This window comes from Neovison vison, chromosome 4 (assembly GCF_020171115.1).
Source record: "Neovison vison isolate M4711 chromosome 4, ASM_NN_V1, whole genome shotgun sequence".
Taxonomy (NCBI): Eukaryota; Metazoa; Chordata; class Mammalia; order Carnivora; family Mustelidae; genus Neogale; species Neogale vison.
Genome location: NC_058094.1, coordinates 125084188 through 125105562, shown reverse-complemented (window position 1 = coordinate 125105562; position 21375 = coordinate 125084188). Strand labels below are relative to the sequence as shown.

Below are 21375 nucleotides of genomic sequence, written 5' to 3'. Positions count from 1 at the left end.
CCTTGGCGTTTGGCTACGTTGTTACCTTATATGTTGGGACGCTCTGCAGTGCACCTACAGAAACGGAGTTTAGCAAAATGGTGGGAAGAAAAATTAGGATGTTGGACTTTGTTGGCTATTTCTTGTAAGCCCACAAGAAAGAGCTGTGTCACGTGGAAGGTGACCTTCCCCAAAGCAGAAATCTTTTCTCCATACAGCCTGCGATCCAAGTCAAGACCACAGGGCCTGAAAAGCTGAAGACTCGACCCCAGGAGGTGGGAGACAAAGGAGGAGATAAGACTGAGAAAAAAAGATAAACTTTTCTCTGCCTTTCTCAGAACTGTGGGACCATGAATCATTCCTTCCTACCCAAGGCTGTTGTTTCACACCGTCTCAAGGCCAGATGTCGTGAAAGAAAAAGTAGGAGGGATGAAGAGATTACAAAAATGAAGCCTGGAATGAACAAGGTCTCATTCTCACACTGCTTCATTCGAAATATTACATCACAAATGATCCAAAAAAAAAAAAAAAGGCGATTCAATTGGTATCCTTTTAGAAACAGTACAGTTGCGATTATGATGAGTTTTGTTGACTATAAATTTAATATATTTATTCTCATAGCTTTCATAATCATTGAAGATCAGGTACCAGGCAAACTTTCTTCCCTGTTATAAGCCCCCCGACCATTTCCACCCTCCCATTGTAAGTGGATTCCCTGTGAGTAGTTTTCTGCAGCACCAATTCCACTGGCATCAGAAGGATCTACATTCAGTGGTTCTGAGCTTGGAATTTCTCGGAAAATTTTCACTGAGTGGTCTCCCCCTTTGTTTTCATTGTATTCTATTCAAATTTTTCTGACTTCATTTGCTTTTTGTCTTCCAAGAATTTCTAAAAACTTCTGGGACACCGAGGCCTGTGTTCCAATGCTGTTACCAAATTGTAAAAACACACATTTTAGGAGGAGAGTGTGCTCAATGTGCGAATCTCTCCCTGCACCGATTTCTTCAAGAAACTGTTTTTCTGTGGCCCTTAAAATACGTGCTTCTATGTGGACTCTGGAGCGAGACTGACTGTTAGGGACCAAATATTTGGGTCCCCCCGGCCCCCCACCTGGAAAATTCATAAACCGAAGCCCTAACCTTCTGTTGTAGCTAAATATGGAGTAAGGAAGTAGTTAAGGTTAAATGATGTCATTAGAGTGGCCCCTGGTCCATGAGGATTAGTGTCCTTACAAGAACAGAATGCCGGAGAGCTGTTGGCCTTGCACTTGCTCGCTCGCTCGCTCTCTCTCTCCCCGCCCCGCCCCGCCTCCCCACACACTCAGAGAAAGGGAAGAGGAGGCCATCTCCAAGTCAGAAGAGAGCTTTTACCAGAAAAGAACCCTGCTGGACCTTTGTCTGGGACTTCCAGCCTCCAGACTGGGAGAAGCAAATTCCCATTTTAAATGTCAACCCCCAGCCCCCGTGGTAGTCTCTTACGGCCAGTTCAAACCCCAGCCCTGCCTGTAATGGATTATGTGACTGTGGGCAATTTGTTAAATGCTTCTTCACCAGTATGATCTTCTGTAAAATGTACTATGACTAGTATCCAGCTCCTAAGACTTATTAGGATTAAGTAAGTTAATATTTAGAAAGGGCTTCGGACAGTGCTTAACACAGTAAACACCAGAGTGTTGGTTAAAGAATCACTTAACTGGGGACGCCTGGGTGGCTCAGTTGGTTGGACGACTGCCTTCGGCTCAGGGCGTGATCCTGGAGTCCCGGGATCGAGTCCCGCATCGGGCTCCCAGCTCCATGGGGAGTCTGCTTCGCTCTCTGACCTTCTCCTCGCTCATGCTCTCTCTCACTGTCTCTCTCTCTCAAATAAATAAATAAAATCTTTAAAAAAAAAAAAAAGAATCACTTAACTGCAAATGTAGTCCTAATTTCACGAGTAGTGTCTCTAGATAAAAAGCTGAAGGCATACAGTAAAATGTTAGTTAAGGTCATTCTGCAAACTATCAAGAAGACGTTAACATTTAAGTACTTAAATGTTCTGAATTCCACTTGAATCTGAGGATACCTTGAGTCACAGATTCACAACAGTGAATCTTGAGTCACTTACAGTGACTACAAGAAGTGACCTTCTTCCTAAATGTGATGAAGTACTGTTAGTGCTTTGTGTTTCGTTCAGTCACAACAGATCTCTTGTTTTCTACAAGCTTTGCTTTCTCAGTCGTTCACATTTAGGCCTATGATCTATCTCAAATTAACTTTTGAATATGATAGGATATAGGACTCAAGCTTCATTCCCCCCACCACATGGACACTAATTACAATAACAATGTTTACTAAAAAGATGATTTTATCGGGGCACCTGGGTGGTTCAGTGGGTTAAAGCCTCTGCCTTTGGCTCAGGTCATGATCCCAGGTCCTGGGATCCAGCCCCACATCGGGCTCTCTGCTCAGTGAGGAGCCTGCTTCCTCCTCTCTCTCTCTGCCTGCTTCTCTGCCTACTTGTGATCTCTCTCAAATAAATAAATTCTTTTAAAAAAATGATTTTATCTCTTTGAATTACACGAAAGTGAATGCGTATGTGGGGGGTTATTTCTGGACTTGTATTCTGTTCCGTTGGTCCCTGGTCTACCCCTGTGTCAATGCCGTTAAAAGCTGTTACTTTATGTTAAACATTGAAGAGTAAATCCTTCAGCTTTGCTCTTCAAGGTCCATCCTTGTTCCTTTCCCACTTGCCCTTAAATTTTAATTTCGATGTGTCAGTTCTCTCTCTCTCCTCTTCCTCTCTCTCTCTCTCTCTCTGTCGTGCACACACACACACACACACACACACACACACACCCCTCTGCTGGGATTGGGATTGCATTGAATCTACACATAGCCCAGTGCAAGTAAAATTGACATAACACTGACGCTTCTGATCTGTGAGCTTAATGTATTCATATCCGTGAGCTAGCTCATTCTCTTTCTTTCTCTCCATACGTTCAGGTCTCCTTTAACTTCTCTTGGCAATGTTTTGTAGTTTTTGTTGTTGTTGTTGTTTTTTAAGATTATTTGTTTGAGAGAGAGTAAGCGACAGAGAGAGAACAAGTTGGGAGGAGCAAAGGAAGACGGAGAAGCTGACTCCCCACGGAGCAGGGAGCCTGATGTGGGGCTTGATCCCAGGACCCTGGGATCATGACCTGAGCCGAAAGCAGATGCTTAATTGACTGAGCTACCCAGGCACCCTGTTTTGCAGTTTTTAGCATAGAAATATAATATCTTTTGTAGGATTTATTCCTAAATATTGTTTTTTTTTAATGTTAATGTTAGTGATGTTTAAGGAATTTCAGTTTTTCAACTGTACTATTTTATACAGATACATTTGATTTTTGCATTTCAATCTTTTATTCAGTTTCCTTGCTAAATTAACTTTTTTGTGGGTTTTTTTTTTTGTATTTTCTGTCTGCAAATAAAGACACATTTGTTTCTTTTTTTCCCAAACTTTCCATTTCCTCCCTTGTCTTATGGTTCCAACTTGTAGTAAAATATTGACAAGCAGCAGTGATAACATTCTTGTCTTGTCTGGACCTCAGGGAGGAAGAGTCTGCTATTTCTCCATTAGGTATGATAGCAAAAGGTTTTAAATAGTTACCCTTTATCAAATTAAGGAAGTTCCCTTCTATTTCTGAATTTTTGTCATAAATGGATGTTTAATCTTCATACTTTCTGCATTTACTGAGATGATGATACAGTTTTTCTTATCATGTGAATGTGGTAAATTGCATTGATTTAAGAATTTTATTTTATTTATTTTTTTTTTTTAAAGATTTTATTTATTTATTTGACAGAGAGAAATCACAAGTAGATGGAGAGGCAGGCAGAGAGAGAGAGAGGGAAGCAGGCTCCCCGCTGAGCAGAGAGCCCGATGCGGGACTCGATCCCAGGACCCTGAGACCATGACCCGAGCTGAAGGGAGCGGCTCAACCCACTGAGCCACCCAGGCGCCCCTGATTTAAGAATTTTAACCCAGCCTTGCATTTCTGGAGTAAACTCCACTTGGTCATCATGCCTCCATCGTTGTTTGTTGTTGTTGTTGTTTTAATATGGATTTTCCAACATTTTGTTAGGGATGTTCAACGAGAGACACTGGCTTGCAATTTTCTTGTAAAGTCCATGTCAGGTTTGAGTTGTCAGGATTATGCTGAACTCCTATGAGTTGGAACACATCCCTTATCTAATCTCTAAGAGGCAGAAGAGTTCATCAGCAAAGCATTCTGAGCCTGCAGTTATATTTGTTTTGTTTTGGGGGGAAACGTTTCTAATTATAGGTTCAATTCCTCTCATAGAAATAAGACTTTTCAATCTCTTCTTCTGTCATTCTTAAGTTGTATTCGTCTGTTTCATCAAATTTATCAAATTTATTGGAACAAATTTGTTGTTGTTGTTGTTGTTTTAATATTTTATTTATTTATTTGACAGAGATCACAAGTAGGCAGAGAGGCAGGCAGAGAGAGAGAGAGGAGGAAGCAGGCTCCCTGCTGAGCAGAGAGCCCGATGCGGGGCTCTATCCCAGGACCCTGGGATCATGACCTGAGCCGAAGGCAGAGGCTTTAACCCTCTGAGCCACCCAGGCGCCCCTGGAACAAATTTGTTAATAGGAGTTTATACTGTCTGGCCCCTTTATTATCCAGCTTAAGGACAGGCAAAACTAATCCAAGGTGACAAAAGTTAGATGGGTAGTTCCTAGGAGTACTGCTTGGGAAGGAGCATGACCTTCTAGTGTGATAGAAATGTTGTCTATCTTGATCTGGGTGGTGGTTACATCGGTATAAACTTCTAGAAAAAAAGCCTTAGATGCTCTTACTGTTACATTAATGTATCCATGTTATATTTACATATAAGTTTAAATGTGAAGTTAAAAGTCAAACTGACCTGTGACTCTGATGCCCACCTGGGGCTGAAGCGTTTGTATGCAAGTGTGGCCTGAGGCAGCCAATCTGAACGCTGAGGGAGACCACGATCTCCAGAGTGAGTGGTTCCAGTGCAGGAAGACTTAGACCATTTCCTTGTAGTAAACACAGAACTAGCCCACTTTTACCTCCTCCGGTGCAAATAGAGAAAAAAAGTCATTTCTCTAAATCTGAAGGTAGTAAACGTTAGTGTTTAAAGGAAAAAGAGTGCACGAATTAACACACAGCTCTCTGTTAATCTCTTCCTTTGATGTTTAAGAAGAGACCAGACAGGACAGCCTAGGTGGCTCAGTTGGTTGAGCAAGACCCTTTTGGCTCAGGTCGTGATTCTGGAGTCCTGGGATCGAGTCCCATGTTGGGCTCTCTGCTCGGCAGGGAGTCTGCTCCTCCTGCTGACCTCTCTACTCTCATGCTCTCTCTCTCTCTCTCTCTCTCTCTCTCAAATAAATAAATAAATAAAATCTTTAAAAAATAAAATAGAAAATAAAATTTAAAAAAAGAAGAAGAGATCAGACAGGAGATACTTCAAGACTATTTTTATATTCTGTGGAAAGCCTCAAGGGTGAATGTTATTATTTGTTGACTGAGCTTGGTATCTTCCAACTTAAAATTTATTTTATTACAAAAAGATATTAAGAGGGGCGCTTGGGTGGCTCAGTCGGTTAAACATCTGACTTCAGCTCAGGTTCTGATCTCAGAGTCCTGGAATCAAGCCCCACATCCGGTTCCCTGCTCAGTGGAGAGCCTGCTTCTCCCTCTCTCTCTGCCTGCTTGTGCACACTCTATCGCTCTATCAAATAAATAAAATCTTAAAAAAAAAAAAAAGATATTGGGACGCCTGGGGGGCTCAGTCGGTTAAGCGGCTGCCTTCAGCTTAGGTCATGATCCCAGGGTCCTGAAATTGAGTCCCGCACTGGGCTCCCTCCTCAGCAGGGTACCTGCTTCTCCCTCTACCTCCTCTGCCTGCTGTTCCCCCTGCTTCTGCTCTCTCTCTGATAAATAAAATCTTGTATATTATGATAAAAAGCAAGCATGAATGAGGAAGCAAAATTTGCCCTTCCCCACTCCCACCCTATCTGTCAATAACAAGACCAGATATTCATGAAGCACTTACCATATTCCAGGCACTATCGAGTTACTTAACCCATAACACTTTAGTATTGTACCCATTTCACAAATGTAAAAACTGAGGATAAGAGTTTCAATAACTTCTCTAAGATTATACAAAACAAAATATGTTAAAGCTAGAATTTGATGCTGGCTGAGGAGCCTGTTTTTTAAACTACTGTGCTGTATAATTACTCATAATCAGTTTTAGGTTTCAAAATATTTTTCTACACACCATATATAGACATATTTCTTTAATCAAATGGAATCTTACTATACTTTTTATCCATAACAATATTCTCCAAGAGATGGATGTTTATAGATATTCATGCTTATTACTTTGTAAATAATGAGATTATTTATAACAGATTCTCAGAAATGGAATTGCTGTCAAAGTGCATTTTCCCTTCCTCAGTATTTTTAAATTTTTGTTATTCAGACCCTCAAAAATGTGTATTTTATTTTTTAAATTTATTTTTTTAAAGATTTTATTTATTTATTTGACAGAGAGATCACAAGTAGGCAGAGAGGCAGGCAGAGACAGAGAGAGGGAGAAGCAGGCTCCCTGCTGAGCAGAGAGCCCGATGCAGGGGTCGATCCCAGGACCCTGAGATCATGACCTGAGCCGAAGGCAGAGGCTTTTACTCACTGAGCCACCCAGGGCCCCCAAAATGTGTATTTTAAACATTTTCTCTTTTTGACTTTAGTATCTGTACTTGTATATAACCAATTGTCCCAGCAAACTTAATGTCTGGTAGAGCAAGTCCAAATTCTTGTGGTTTTTTTTTTTTTTTTCCCAAATTACCTTGGCTATTCTCGGCCCTCTCTTCTTCTGTATAAATGTTTCTAGCAACTTTCTCAAATCGTGTATTAATGCTATTAACTTTCCTATAGATTCTCTTCGGTGTCCTGTGTGGACAGTCATATAGTCTGCCATTAGGAACTTTTTCTTCCCTTCCAAACCTACTTTTCTCTTCCTTTCTCTCTCTCCCCAGCTCTTTCGTAACTGTGTAACAAAGACCTGCCACGAAATGTTGAATACCAAGTAGTAACTAATAATGGGCATCTTTGTCCCTTCCTGATCTTAAAACGAGCTTTTCTAACATTCTGTGCCAATATGCTCCATGTGTCTTTAGGTTTAGGTAATGATTATAATAGTTATGTAACAGAACTGAAACATCATTATTTTCTTAAATGAGTCTAAAATCATGAATTTTACTTCCAAAAATACAGAAGGAAATAGAGGGGTAGGAAAAGGGGAAAGTGGGCAAATTTCTTTTTTATTTGGTGATGGTCTACAGCAACTCTTTTATACCTGAGGTTATTCATTCAAAAAATGGGTTTACAGATGTCTTCCAAACATTTAAAGCTAAACAGGAACATTACAAATAAACAGAAGGCCCCCAAACATGAGTTTTAAAGAGAGAGAAAAAGAAAGTTAGCAGAAGGTTAAAAACAAAGCCAGCAAGGTGACACTGAAAAAAGAAGAGTATAAAATAAACTGACAAAAGACTAGGTAAGTTTGATAATATTAAAACTGGACCTAGTAGAATTAAAGGTTTAAAAAACTTGAATAAATGGAATAAAGATTATGAATCTATGACCTGTAAGTCCTGAATGTAGCACGGACTATGTAAGACAAAGAGGATTAGGTGTATAAGGAAAGATACATAAGAGCAGAATGAGAATTTACATTTCTTCTTGAGAGAAGTAGAGCGTAGATGGTAAGGATCTAGAGACTCTTACCAGTATTCAATTAATAACATTGACCTAATTGTTACATGACACATTGTTTCAAAGGACTTACCCTTTACAGAGAACCAGGAAATATTTACAAAATGTGTTTGCTTAGCATGCTAAAAAGAAATCCTTATTAAATTCTCAAAAAGCAGCCTGTGTGCACTGGCTATATGTAGTAGAAGCTATAAGTTAATAACAACAACAAAAAAAAGGTAAAAAAATAAAAAATACAGCCAGCCACCTGGAAACTGAAACACGCTATCCTAAATAATCCTTGGATCGAAAGAGCAATCAAATTTGCAGCCACCAAATATTTAGAAAACAATAATGAAAACACACCATTCTCAACCTATGGGATAGAGCCATAGGAGTGAAATACTAAAAACTAGATATTCGTAAGATCAGAAACAAGAATGTTGGGCGCCTGGGTGGCTCAGTGGGTTAAGCCGCTGCCTTCGGCTCAGGTCATGATCTCAGGGTCCTGGGATCGAGTCCCGTGTCGGGCTCTCTGCTCAGCGGGGAGCCTGCTTCCTCCTCTCTCTCTCTCTGCCTACCTCTCTGCCTACTTGTGATCTCTGTCTGTCAAATAAATAAATAAAATCTTTAAAAAAAAAAAAAAAGAAACAAGAATGTTCATTATCATATTCAATCAACTGGAAATTGTTAAAACCATCAGAGAATTCCTAACAGTAACATGGTTTTAGAATTGGAGAAAGGAAAACAAGTGTATCAGTCAGTAATGGATCCTCAAGAGGTAGGAATAAGTAAGGGAAGTAGAAGAAAGGAATCAAAGTCAAAATGCTGAAATAAATGAGAAAATCAGGAAGAGATCATTCTTCTCTGGTGGTGAAAGAAAGAATGGAAGGACAAAGGTTGCCATTATGATACATTATGCCAAATGATACATTATAATATAGATAATATTATAATGTTATAATGATCAAGATATTATAATAGATAATAAATGTATTTACAACACTGAGATTATTAAGTGCAACTATATGCTAAAAACATTTTACTTTTTAAAAGATTTCATTTATTTATTTGAGAGAGAGAGCAGGAGGGGCAGAGGGAGGGAAAGGGACAAGCAGACTCCCCACTAGTATGGAGCCAACAAGGGGAGGTAAAGGTAGGGGTTGAGGGGGGAGATCTATCCCAGGACCAGGAAATCATGACCAGAGCTGAAGTCGGATACTTAACCAACTGAGCCACCCAGGTACCCCAATGCTAAAAACATTTTATTTTTACTTATTTATTTTTAAAAATTTTATTTATTTGACAGAGAGAGAAAGAGAGAGAGAGAGAGAGATCACAAGCAGGGGGAGCAGCAGACAGAGGGAAAGGGAGAGGCAGTCTTCCTGTGGAGCAGGGAGCCCAATGCAGGGCTCAACGCAGGTCTCAATCCCAGGATCCTGGGATCATGACCTGAGCTGAAGACAGACGCTCAACTGACTGAGTCACCCAGGCACCCCAGGAAAACATTTTAAATATAAGGTAGACCACATGATGAATTTCCAGAAAAGGGAAAACTACCAAGATGTACTTAAGAAACAGAACCCTTAACAGAGCAAGAACACGAAGTAAAAAAGCTGAAATAATCACCTTGCAGAAGAGTCAATGTCAATAAACAGATAATTCTCACAATATATAAACTATTCTAAATCAAGCATGAGATAGTTTCCCAGTTTATTCTGTAAAGCTATCAAAACCTGTTAATCAAAACCAGACTTGTCTCTTATGCATAAATACAAAATCCTAAATACAGGGTTAGTTAATAGAATACAGCAGCATTTTAAACGAGCGGCTCAATATTAGATTCTACTAACATAGTTTGTTTCTATTATCATAGCTCAAAGGAGAAAATCTGTGTAACGGTAGACATTGAAAAGTCATTTGAAAAAAATTTAATGTCTGTTCCTAATAAATGGGCTTCATGCATATTCTTAATATTCAATTTCTAATTCGTACTTAAAATTATACACAGGAGTGAAATACTAAAAACTAGATATTCATAAGATCAGAAACAAGAATGCTCATTATCATATTCAATCAACTGAAAATTATTAAAAATCATAATAAAAGTTAATTTGGCCAGGGGACCCTGGGTGGCTCAGTGGATTAAGCCTCTGCCTTCAGCTCAGGTCAAGATCTCAGGGTCCTGGGATCCAGCCCCGCATGGGGTTCTCTGCTCAGCAGGGAGCCTTCCCCTTCTCTTTCTCTGCCTGCCTCTCTGCCTGCTTGTGATCTCTCTCTCTGTGTCAAATAAATAAATAAAATCTTTTTTTTTTTTTACTAAAACGGTGAACTTTATTAAATAAAATCTTAAAAAAAAAAAAAAGGTAATGTGGACAGTGCTTTAAAAACCCACAGGACACCCTTCTGATTTATACAGTGCCCAGTTTAAGATATTACTGTAACTTATATAATACGAGTCAACAAAATTTCTAAAGTCAACAAAAATATTTTTTGGAAACTTATTTAAAAAAGCAACATGTCAGAACTATGGTAAAGAAAATTTGGGAACTTTTAAGGAGGAACATGCAAAAATACCCAATTCTGTGCTCTCAACAGAAAGACTTCCAAGTAAATTAAACACTTAATGTTTCCAGTTATGATCCTAAGAGGATACCATTGGAAAAGTGATCAAAATGATTCTGATAGTCACAGGGAAAAATAAACAGGCCAGAATAGAAACCTTTGAAAAAGGGACACTTAAGTTCCCTCCTACAACAGTATTACTGTCTGCAATGTACTACCCATTGTTCTAAGAATTGAAAATACAGTGATAAAAATACTACAATGTCAGATGCATAATTTATAAAGATATGATCCAAGCAAACTTGTAACAAAAGAAATCAGGGTGTAATGTAACTGACGGCCCAGAAACAGACTCCAAAAATACATAGATGGTATTTACAAACTAGGGCTAGGATGTACGGTTCACCAAGGCTGTTTGTATAATTTACATGTCTCCCAAACATTTAAAGCTAAACAGGAACATTACAAATCAACAGAAGGACCCCAAAGAAAGCAACAAAGTTGGACCCTTACCTCACAACATCTAATCGATTAAATTCTAAAATGGGTTAGCACTAAAGGGCGAGAGTAGGAGGCCAGAGAAGTAAAACAAAACTTGTGTGAAAATTAAAATCATTTTGGAGAAAGCTTTTCTAAGGAGAAACCATAGGAACAGAGTAGAACTGACTACATATATATGTAACTGTTAAAATTTTCCTACATCAAAACACACCATTCAGTATTTTTAAAGTTAGAGTTTCCATAAGGCTCTCTTTCTTATACAAAGAGCTCTTCAAAGAGACAGAGATAAACACCTAAAAATTAAACATGTGAATAGTTAATAAAAGAAAAGATACCTGGCTGACATGAAATAATAATGAATTTCATTAGGAATCAAAGAAATACAAATTAAGATGATCTATCACCTGTCCAAATGGCAGCTTTAAAATTTTAACAGAGCTAAAGGAAGAGTGATAGGAATGAATGCAAAACTTAGAGACCTTTCCTGGGCAATTTGGGTTCAGCAGGGGTTTAGAAGGACACTCTTTGCACCAGCAATGCCAAGGAAATCATGGGTATTGTGTATTTATGCAGATTCTTAGCACACTGTCATTTTTAACAGAAAAGTTAGAAATAGTTTGTGTCTGGCAATGAAGACATTTTAGGTTATGGTTCTTCTATAAAGGAGTAATTGATAACCAACAAAAAGAAGGTAGAGGGGCGCCTAGGTGGCTCAGTGGGTTAAAGCCTCTGCCTTCGGCTCAGGTCATGATCTCAGGGTTCTGGGATCGAGCCCCTCATCAGGCTCTCTGCTCAGCGGGGAGCCTGCTTCCTCCTCTCTCTCTGCTGCCTCTCTGCCTACTTGTGATCTCTGTCTGTCAAATAAATAAATAAAAATCTTTAAAAAAAAAACACTAAGATTCTATGATTTAGGAAAAAAAATAAAGAAGGTAGAATGTAATTATTGACAGAGAAGGATGTTCACAATGTATTATTAAATGAAAAGACTAAACCACAAACTTATGGGCATATAAACCCATTTGTTGTAAGAAGAGTAGATGCTCATTTATATACATCCATCAAGGCTAAATATTAATGGTTATGACTGGATGTGTTCCTACATTTTCGGATGTGTACCAGGCTAAAAAGGGAAAAATAAGTGTTCTTATCCAACTGAGCCGCCCAGGCTGAGCGCCTGGGAATTCAGTGTTCTGGGTTTTAAACTTTGTCCCTACAACATGGCACAATGGATAACAAGTTCCTCTTTGTCAGACAAGATTGTTTCTGAAAGTCTGTTCTGGGTATAAGCAAGAATAAAACAAGGCTAAAAATGGCCTGGAATTCTTATGGCAGTTTATTTACAGACTATCATATACAGCCTTTTTTTTTTTTTTTTAAACAAATGGCTTATATTAAACACATCAGATTTCACAGTTACAAGACTTTCCTAAAAGTTCTTGCAAGAAAGCACAACACCTTTACAACAAACTAACTGTAAAAAACAAAAACAAAAACAAACAAACAAAAAAGGGTGATTCATTTACAGGGCCTCATTCTGAATGCAATTAGAACTAAAAATTCTTTTTTAATAGGACATTTGACATGGTGAAAGGAGTAAGACCCACAAAACTTGTTAGTCTACATAATTCAAAGGACAAGTTTTTTTTCCATTATGGTCGATATTCTGTTTTCTCCATCTTCAACTGGATCACTTGATAGCTTATTAATTTGTTCTTACTAGCTTTTATTTTTAATTAAACTAAAAACACTTTAAGAAATTATCTGAAGAGGCTTTGATAAATGAGAAACTGTTGCTCTCTCCTAACACTGTTGGAAATTATAAAACCTTGAAAGAATTTAAAAGCAATGTTTGCAGAGGACTGCGGATTTTCCTCCTACAAACAGAAAACAGATTTAAATGAAAGATTTTGTCTTACTACCAAATTGTAATAACTACGGTCTTTAAAAAAAAAAAAGAGGAACCTCCTTTTTAAAACCTAGCCATCCTGCTATAGGCTTCTTGTTTTCTATTTCTCTATTTTTTGTTTTTAAAGTTGACTTTTTGAAGTCATTTGTGTTAAACTCATTGTTCAGTTTATAAATTTAATTATTTTAGACACTGGTAACGATTTTAAGTCCATTTTCTTGTTAAAAAATTAAGTGTTTCCTGCAGAATTTAGATAAGGCTTAGAGGGACAGGCCAGGCAACCCAGCTCTGAATCGTCTTCTTAGCTATATAAAGCGAGGGGACGTATCATATGATACTAGATTATTAGAACGTATGTTTCAGACTTGAAAAGTACCCAAACCAGTATCCCGGAGGATCGGTAGATCTTCATTCAGAACTTGTATTTTTTTACTTTAAAAAAAAAAAAAAAAGGAAGGAAGAAAGAAAGAAAAAAGGCCTTATGGTGGAAAGTTGCGTAAAATTGGACTGTGCTCCCAGCAAACACAGCAAAACTTTTGACTCACAAGTTCCTGTGAGTAGTATGGAAGCATTTAACCCATTTCACCTTCCACCTTTCTTAAGAAATCCTGATCTTTCTGCAGATTTTTACAAACTGGCCAGATGCAAGTTAAAATTTGTTTTCATGATAGAGTTTCCAGCTGTTCTATTTCTTTCTGGAATGTTATTTCTCTATTCCAATTTGACTATAAAATTTCACACTCACATTGTCATCTCTTACGTTCACTTACGTATAATTTAGATACAGCTGAGTAGCCTGTCAGCCCACAAGTATGACTTAATGCCCTTCGCGGTTACTGACATACCAAGTACTCGACTGTACAGATGCATCCCGAGTGCTTGGCACTGGGCAGGCGCTGACTGTATGTTCACTGACAGAACAAAGCCCTAATCACAGCTAGAGCATTATCCTAATTCACATTCCCCCAAACCATTTTCATCAATCACCCCTTACAATGAGTCTCTTAAAATTTCATGGGTAACCACAAGTCTCCAACAAATAGGAGACTTGAGTTGCATGCAGGAACTTCCTGGGTCAGGAAACACAAAAGGGAACTTCACAGGGGAGATAGTAAAATGTCTCGTTTTGGTAGGTCAGGCTTCCGAGCCTTCAACTTTCATCTTTATAGTTGCCATCTGACTTACCTGTGTCTGTCCCCAAAACTTAAGTAATATATTATGTTCCTGAGATTTCACTCAGGAATACTCAGGGATAACGGTAATTATAATTTGGAATTAGTGACTTCCATCCCTGTTCTTTGTATGAAACGAAATTTGCTCAAGTATTCAATGGTACGGAAGGGATGCATGAAGAGTTTTACTACCGTATTTCATCGATTCTTTTGTAGACTAACATCTCTGAATTTGGGAAGTGTCTTATAATTCATGCATCTTAGCATTGTGTTGTCATTTAATTGGCAACAATTTTTTTCTAAGTGGTACATAAAATATTGGTATGTCTCACAATTAACGATGTCTTAGGGTACTATCAGAAGCTGTAGTTCAGATTTCCAATTCCATCAACCGGTTCCCTGTCCTCCCAGCCACTCACCCAAAATACATACGTCACTGAAATGTTGGAAGAACTATCCAAACACAGTTCAATTTTATATAAAATATTTAATTTTTAAAACACAGGCTATTCATGTCACATAAATATCTTCAATTTTAGGTTAGCTGCTATGGTCAGCAGAATTATCGACTGTGACTATTAAGAATAACTTAGATACTGTCACTTATAGGAAAGTCTAAAGCGCTAAGACTCGCCATATTAAAATTTCAGATACTTGAATACTGTAGCTATTTTGCTAAATTTCAAAATATTTCTTCACTTCCTGCAATGTAGTTTTATTATAAGTTGTTAGTACGCAATATTCAAATAAAAGCAAAATAATTTTTCTTCCATTCATTTCTTTCTCCCCAACAACAAAAAAAAAAGTTCCATTGAAAAAATAAAATGATCAACTGACATCAACTCATTTTATAGCAGTAAAATGGTAAAATATCCACTTTAAAATATCCTTACTGTCACCAAACTACAATGTTTCCCATATACTGTTTTGAAATGAAGGGTCACAAGTCAGATAGAGGGCGTGGGGGTAAAAAGACTGAGTTTAGAACTGGAGCAATTTCCATTCTAAAACAGTTCTTTCAATTTATAATTCCAATCAAAAAGTAAGTTACCCAGAGAGCAGTTAAAACAAAATGGCTAATTGGCACGACTCTCATTTCCAGAGTTTATTTTTCCATTTAGTGATTAACGGAAACACTGGTTCTTCACCTTTGGTTCCTTTCGAGAATTATTATAATTCTGTGTGCGCGTGAGCGTGCACGAAAAGTTAGTTAGACTTGACACCATTACGGCTTACATAAGGGTTAGTCTGTCATTCTTTGTTGCTTTTAAAAAAAGAAAAAAATGTTAAAAATGAACTAAAGTTGCTCTAAGTCTGGCAGAAGTCATAATAAACCTCACAGAAGGTAAGAGGAGGGAAGATAAGAGGTTTTCTCTCACTACTTTTTCTTTTTAGCATCAGTAAATTCAATCTAGGCAATGTTTCTAGTTAACAAACTGAACAGTTAATTTTTTCTTAAAATGGCAATTGCATAACTTAAGATATATGATGTTTGCCACCCCCCCTCCCTCCCATAAACTTTAACAGAATCAGGGAAATTCTGTTTCTGAAGCCTTGCATCTACACTACTGCCTTCCAATGATCCATGACAAAATGAAACAGGGACAGTATGGCAGCCTGGAAAAAAATGGTACTCGGAAATTCTCATTTAGCTATTACTTTCAACCACTTAAATGACATAACTTTGTAGAACTTCTTGGAAGTAACGAGGTCCTGACTGGAGTTCTAGTCCCTTTCTTTGCTCTCACTCTCCTATCAAGACGAGGTGATAGTGGAAGGTAACACAGCCCAACAATAGGCAGGAAAGAAGTGGGACAGGCAGAGGGAATGGATCTAGCAGGAACTGACAGGCAGCCCCAAAAACACTGGAGAGCTCCCTGCCTCTTCAATACAGTGTATTGATTCCCTTTAGAAGACAAATGGGTATAAAGGTTAACTGCTTTTTCAGACCTTAAGCTTACCTGTTAAGGCACTTACTTACCCTCCCCACCCCATATTTTTCATATAAAACCCACTATTTCATTTGAATGCATTTTGCTCGGCTATGATAATCTGCAAAATAAAACAAAAATAACGTTGACCATTTTTTTTTTTTTATAAAACTGTTGCATCAAGAGAAAGGTTGTGTTTTATTTTCTGAAGTGAGCACAAAGTACACCTTTCACAATAACACTGAAAGCAGGTGCAAAGACTGACAGTGACCTTTGACTAAAGGTAGCTTTGTAAAAAGAAAATACCAAATAAATCAGTGCCCTTTCTGATTGTTGTAAAACTGAGGGGGGCGGGGGAGGGGTTGGTTGGTTGTTACATAAAAGTTGGTCCAAACTTACAAAAAAAGCACAAATGTGCATAGTTCAGAAGATCTGCAAGAGGGCCATAAAAGACTCTTATGTCCCTAAGATTAGCATCCACTTAAAACTGCAAGAATACAAAATAAAACTGTTAACTAGAATTTGTGAAGATGTACAATCAACAGATCTAGTTTTTAGAACAGCATGAATTTAAGCAAAGGTTTTTTTTTTCCTTTTTTTTTTTAACTATTGTATGCAAGACCCTTTTCCACATAAAAATAAAGCTGTTGTTGAATTAATATTATTCAAGTCTCTTGGATTGCTGCCTTAAATTGCAGCTAGAAAAGTCTTTCCAGATAAAAATGATGTGCCTGAGGAAAAACAGATACTCAGTATGGTAACCCTCTGCCTCGACCTCTGCCAGCTGGTGTGCTAATGTGTCCCCTGTATCCTTGTGAGTATCCAGGTCCTTGGGCAGGAGAAGTCCAGGTCTGCCCGTGCATGAGGCCGGGGCCGCCCGGGTTTTCCTGTAAGTTACCGCCATAGTTATAGTTGTGCATCTTTGCTGGCAAAGGATGAGTACTCTCTGGCCCTGCGGGAGGGTCACTGCTGTTGGCCAGGACTGCAATGGGGCCATGGCTATATTCAAACCTGTGGTCCTTGTCTCCACTAAACAACATGGGACCGGTATTGAGGTAAATGTCTCCATATCCAGCTACTGAACTGGGAAATGACTCGGAAAAGGCAGAAGGCTGAGGCGGACCACCAGAATGAGATGAAGCAGTACTGTAGTTATCCAAAGACTGAATATCTGAGTTTCCAATGAAGCTCCGTCGTTCCAGTGTTGGAGCGGAGCTACCTCCCAGACCGTCACTGCTAACGTAGGGAGCGGAAGAGAAAGAGGAGGATCCAAAATTGTCCTTGTAGTCGGAAGTGGGTACGTAAGTGTCTCCTGCCTGGTAATCAATACCACTTTCTCTTTTGGGGTCATCTTGGGGCTGATGCTGGGCGAGCAGCTGCAACAGGGCAGCTTTCACTCCGGCGTGAGGGTCAGTTAACGCAGAGCTAGTGGCGGGAACATGCTGGTTTTCTGTCCGATAATCCAGATCTTCTTCAGTGACTGGTGGTGGTTCAGGTGGTTCAGGAGGTCGCTGATCAGGAGGCAGAATACGAGGCCGGTCTGGTTCTGGTGTGAGCTCCAACATCCTCATATCTTGATGCTGAATGAGGTCATCTTGCCCTAAGTGACGCAAAGCAAAAAGAGTTAAAAGTTATCATGGAAAACCAGAAGTTCCAAACAGTCCATGTTTCCTATGGGTGGTTGTAATGAACATTAGAAGTTCCATCTCTGGAGAAAGGGAAAAAAAAAGAGAGAGAGAGAGAGAAAGGAAGGACAGAAGGAAGGAAAAAAGGAAGGGAAGGGAAGGGAAAGCAAAAGAAGGAAAAAGGGATGGAAGTACTAATTTGCGGGCTACCGCTTAAGTCTACGGTGACTGAAAAATTTAACTGCATTTGACTTCTCAAAGGTATCTCACATCAACCTATTTATCGCTTGAAGAACAAAAGCTCCTATCCACAGAGTCTCTGACTTGGTCAGTATCATCTTGTAGTTGGAGTAAAGCCTATTTCTCAACTACAGGTTTACATGAGAAGGCTCTACGGCATTCATAATGAGCCAAGTCACACGTGGACAATGTGTTAAAGAAACTGCTCCTAGAAATAAACGACTAAGGAGACAACCCACCACCTGGGATTTTTCAGAACCCATCTGCCAGCAATGCCACGGACACTCCGCGTCACCGCTGCCCCCCAACACCACGCACATGGCATGGGCAGCAGCGTGTTAGAGACCGGCCATCTGCACACTCACCCGACGCCGGGGTGCTAGGTTCTGGAGGTGGCCTGAGTTGTAACGACGCTTCGTGTCCTGATCCATTTTCCCTCTCTTCTAGCAGCACATCCTTCTGCTTTGACTGCTGGGCCTTTATTAACTGAGTCAGCAGAACCGCAAACGCGCTCTGCACGGCCGCCTGCGCAGCGTCCGTCTCCACTTTAGGCTGCGTGCTCTGAGAAGAAGGCTGAATTCCTCCCAACGGTTTCGAAGACTCCTGCTGTGGTGTGGATGGATCTGTCTGTTTTTCACCTGTTGCCAAAATTCCAGCAGGAAGGTTTATTTTATTTAGCTGCTGTTGAGTCTCAGAGTTTACCTTAATGTTCAACACTTGGACAAAATCAGCCATATTAACACTTGTTTTAGACTGCAGTAGGTTTAGGAGAATGGCCAATTCACTGTGGTTTAACTGCGGTCCAGAGCCTGTTTTTACTAAAGACAAAATTTGTATTAATTAGAATTGCCGTAATTCATAGCACATCCCGCCCCCCAAAATGGCCCTGTGTGGCCATATTCAAATGTACATTTGTGGGACAGTGTTTAAGAAACGCTGTGAAAAAGGCATCTCAGTCTAGTTCTAATTTCATGGACGTTTAAGATGGAACTGCTCTGAAGTTAAAACAACTGAAACTGTGGCCCATTCTTCAGGGGGGAATACTTCAAAAAGGAAACGTGAGACTATGGCTGGAAGCCCATACCCTACACAGAAGCAGGAACCAGGAGAGCGGAGGAGGAGGGCACCTACAGAGTCCGCATTCTCTAAGCATTTCACATCCTTTACTCCTCACAACAACCTTAAAGCCATGATCTGTTATTGGTATGCGCCGCCCCCTTTTTTTTTTAACTGAAGAAACTCCGGAGACACTAACTCACATGCCCGAAGTCACACACTCTTAAGTGGCTGAGTTGAGGTGAGAACCTGGGTGCTCTGATTCCAGACTCACAGCTCTACTCACTGTACTGCTCATCTAAAATAATACTTTTTATATCTAAGGACTGTACCTTATTTTTGCAGTAAATTCACACTGTGATGTTGTAGACTTTTTCATAAATGTGTTTTATTTAAATTACCATTTTTTAAGTTAACTCACTTTGGGAAGCTTGGACCTCCTACAGAAACATGCTTATGATGTGGACACAAGAGGGGTTTAGCTCAGCACCAGCAAAACACTTGTTTTTCTCGAATTTTCCATTTAGACTTGTGATGGTTACACAGGTTCTTGTGCAAGCCTCTGTGAGTCACACGGAACAAGGCTCGAGGGTATATACTACTATGGAAGCTCAGTGACACTACATCGATAAGCAATTTCTCTAAGAATAAAAGGCAAATAGAAGAGAGACTTCAAGATGGAACACTGATGATTAAGGCTATCCTTTTATTTTCTCTCTTTATATATCTTGAGATACTTTTATTACTTCTTAGTTATTTTTAGGTAACTTGAAACAAACTTTTGCAAATTCTCCTCGTGACCCGCAGGCATTAATAAGTAAGGAGCCAAGCCTGTTTGCTGTGGCGCTAAGAGCCAGTTTCCCTCATTCTCCAGTTCATGGACGTTTAACCTCTATCAGCAGAGGTTCTGTAATGATGCTCTCTCCTCTACAGAAAGGGCATTTTCTTATTTTAAGACAGCTGATGACGACAAAAATGGAGCACAGAGGATTCATTTCTATTTCACAAAACCAGAATTCTCACTTCTTAATAGTGACAGTTAAAAGGGGGGGGGGGAACAAAAAATGAAATGTTGACCAACAAGTAACAACTGGTTTTGGTTTGTAATGTAACATGTATCAGCGCTTTAATGTAGTCTGACCAAGGTCAAATATAAGGTTGCAGCTTACATGGGAAAGCATTAAAGGTAATCTTTCTCAGGTTTTCTCAGCTAAGCTCCTCTGTATTTATACCCCACCACCAAAAATTGAATCTGATCAGATCTGTTTTCATCAACCAACTGACCTTTAAAACCTAAACCTAAATGACAGAATGAGTTTAATAAGATTTCCAACCACACTGAAAAGGTTTCATTCTCAGGAAGAAGCTGACTCTTCTAACAACTGAGTCAGAGGAAGAAATCTGTTTCCCCCAAATAGCCTTCTTCATCATACATCAAGTCCTTTCTGGCACAACAGGAGAGTCCAATCTTTGAGATTCTATAATATAATGGGACGTATATTAAGAGTGAGTGGACATTATAAACCATATAAAAGAGCTTCTTTTAGGAATTCGGCTGTTTCCCTGTATCTGTCTATGAACGTCCGCACTGGGGCAGGCAGAAAGTCAGGAAACCTGGCCTCTCACTGATCGCTCTCTGCCGAGTCCATCTTAACCCACAGTGACTTCCTACTGAGGCACCTGGGGGCAGTGCGGCGTCTGCGCAGGCAATTCCCAGGGAAGTATCGAGTGCGGGGAATAAACCTGAATGTTTCAACCACAGATGCTTCACTACAGCAGTCTCATCACCGTGAGGCCAGAACAAGGGAAGAACACCGACCGCCGCGCAAAGCACTACTGACCAGGTGCGAGACTCGAGTTGGCCTGAGGTTTCAGCTGTGAAGATGGCAGTGCGCCCTGCGGGGTGCTGGCCCTGCTGTCGTCAAAGCCAAGAGACAAGTCCTTCCTGGGGGCTTTCACTGTGGACACATCATCGGTCATGCCCATCTGCTTCTGTCGTCTTCGCTTCTTACTCCACAGCTCATGACAATCTTGCCATAAAGGAAGGCTGGAAAAAAAAGTAACCAATTGTGTGCAATGTTACTTCTTAACAACACCCCAAAACTGCTAACAGTCACTACAGAGCTGCTCCCCACCCCCCCCCACCCTGCCAGTTCCAGAAGACTGCAGACACATGCTGTGTGACTCCTCAGTAAAAATCAGCCTTGACGCCCGCCCCCCAACTTCAGGGCTTCACCTCTACAGCCATACTATTTTTCTGTGACTTCTGAATGATCAGTAAATAATTATTTAGTAAAACTATGAACGAAGAACACAAGTTCATAAAAGTATGTTACTATCATCCTTGGTGCAACCTTTTAAAGCCGGTTCTTCTCACAGTCCACCAAACATTGAACAGGACATGGGAAAAAAGGGGAAAAAAATGCCACTTGCAGAAAATGGAAACAGGATTAAAAAGTAGCAAAAGCTAGGAGATGACGTCTGTGAAAAACTTCCTAGTAAAAGCGTCTTACTTTTTTAATGCCCTCTTCTTTACTTCCATAATGAAGTGCTCTAAAATTAAACTATGCTACAGAGAAGTTTCAAAAATAAGTAATCCAGGCTCATGACTACCTGTCAACAAAGATTCTGAAAA

The 21375-nt window shown here is 39.6% G+C and overlaps 1 protein-coding gene across 2 annotated transcripts in view; it reads right to left on the bottom strand.

Moving 5' to 3' along the window:
- Positions 1–14355: 14355 nt before the first annotated feature.
- Positions 14356–21375, bottom strand: part of CDK13 (cyclin dependent kinase 13) — a 121813-nt gene continuing 114793 nt past the window's right edge. Inside the window, exons 12-14 of one of the 2 annotated variants that reach the window (XM_044245654.1) lie at positions 20582–20787; positions 18050–18502; positions 14356–17419 (exon numbers count right to left, since the gene is read on the bottom strand). In XM_044245654.1, coding sequence (XP_044101589.1) covers positions 16569–17419; positions 18050–18502; positions 20582–20787 — 1510 coding nt within the window. In that variant the 3' untranslated portion in view covers positions 14356–16568. The remainder of the gene's footprint in view (positions 17420–18049; positions 18503–20581; positions 20788–21375) is intronic. The other variant, XM_044245655.1, reaches the window with a different exon arrangement.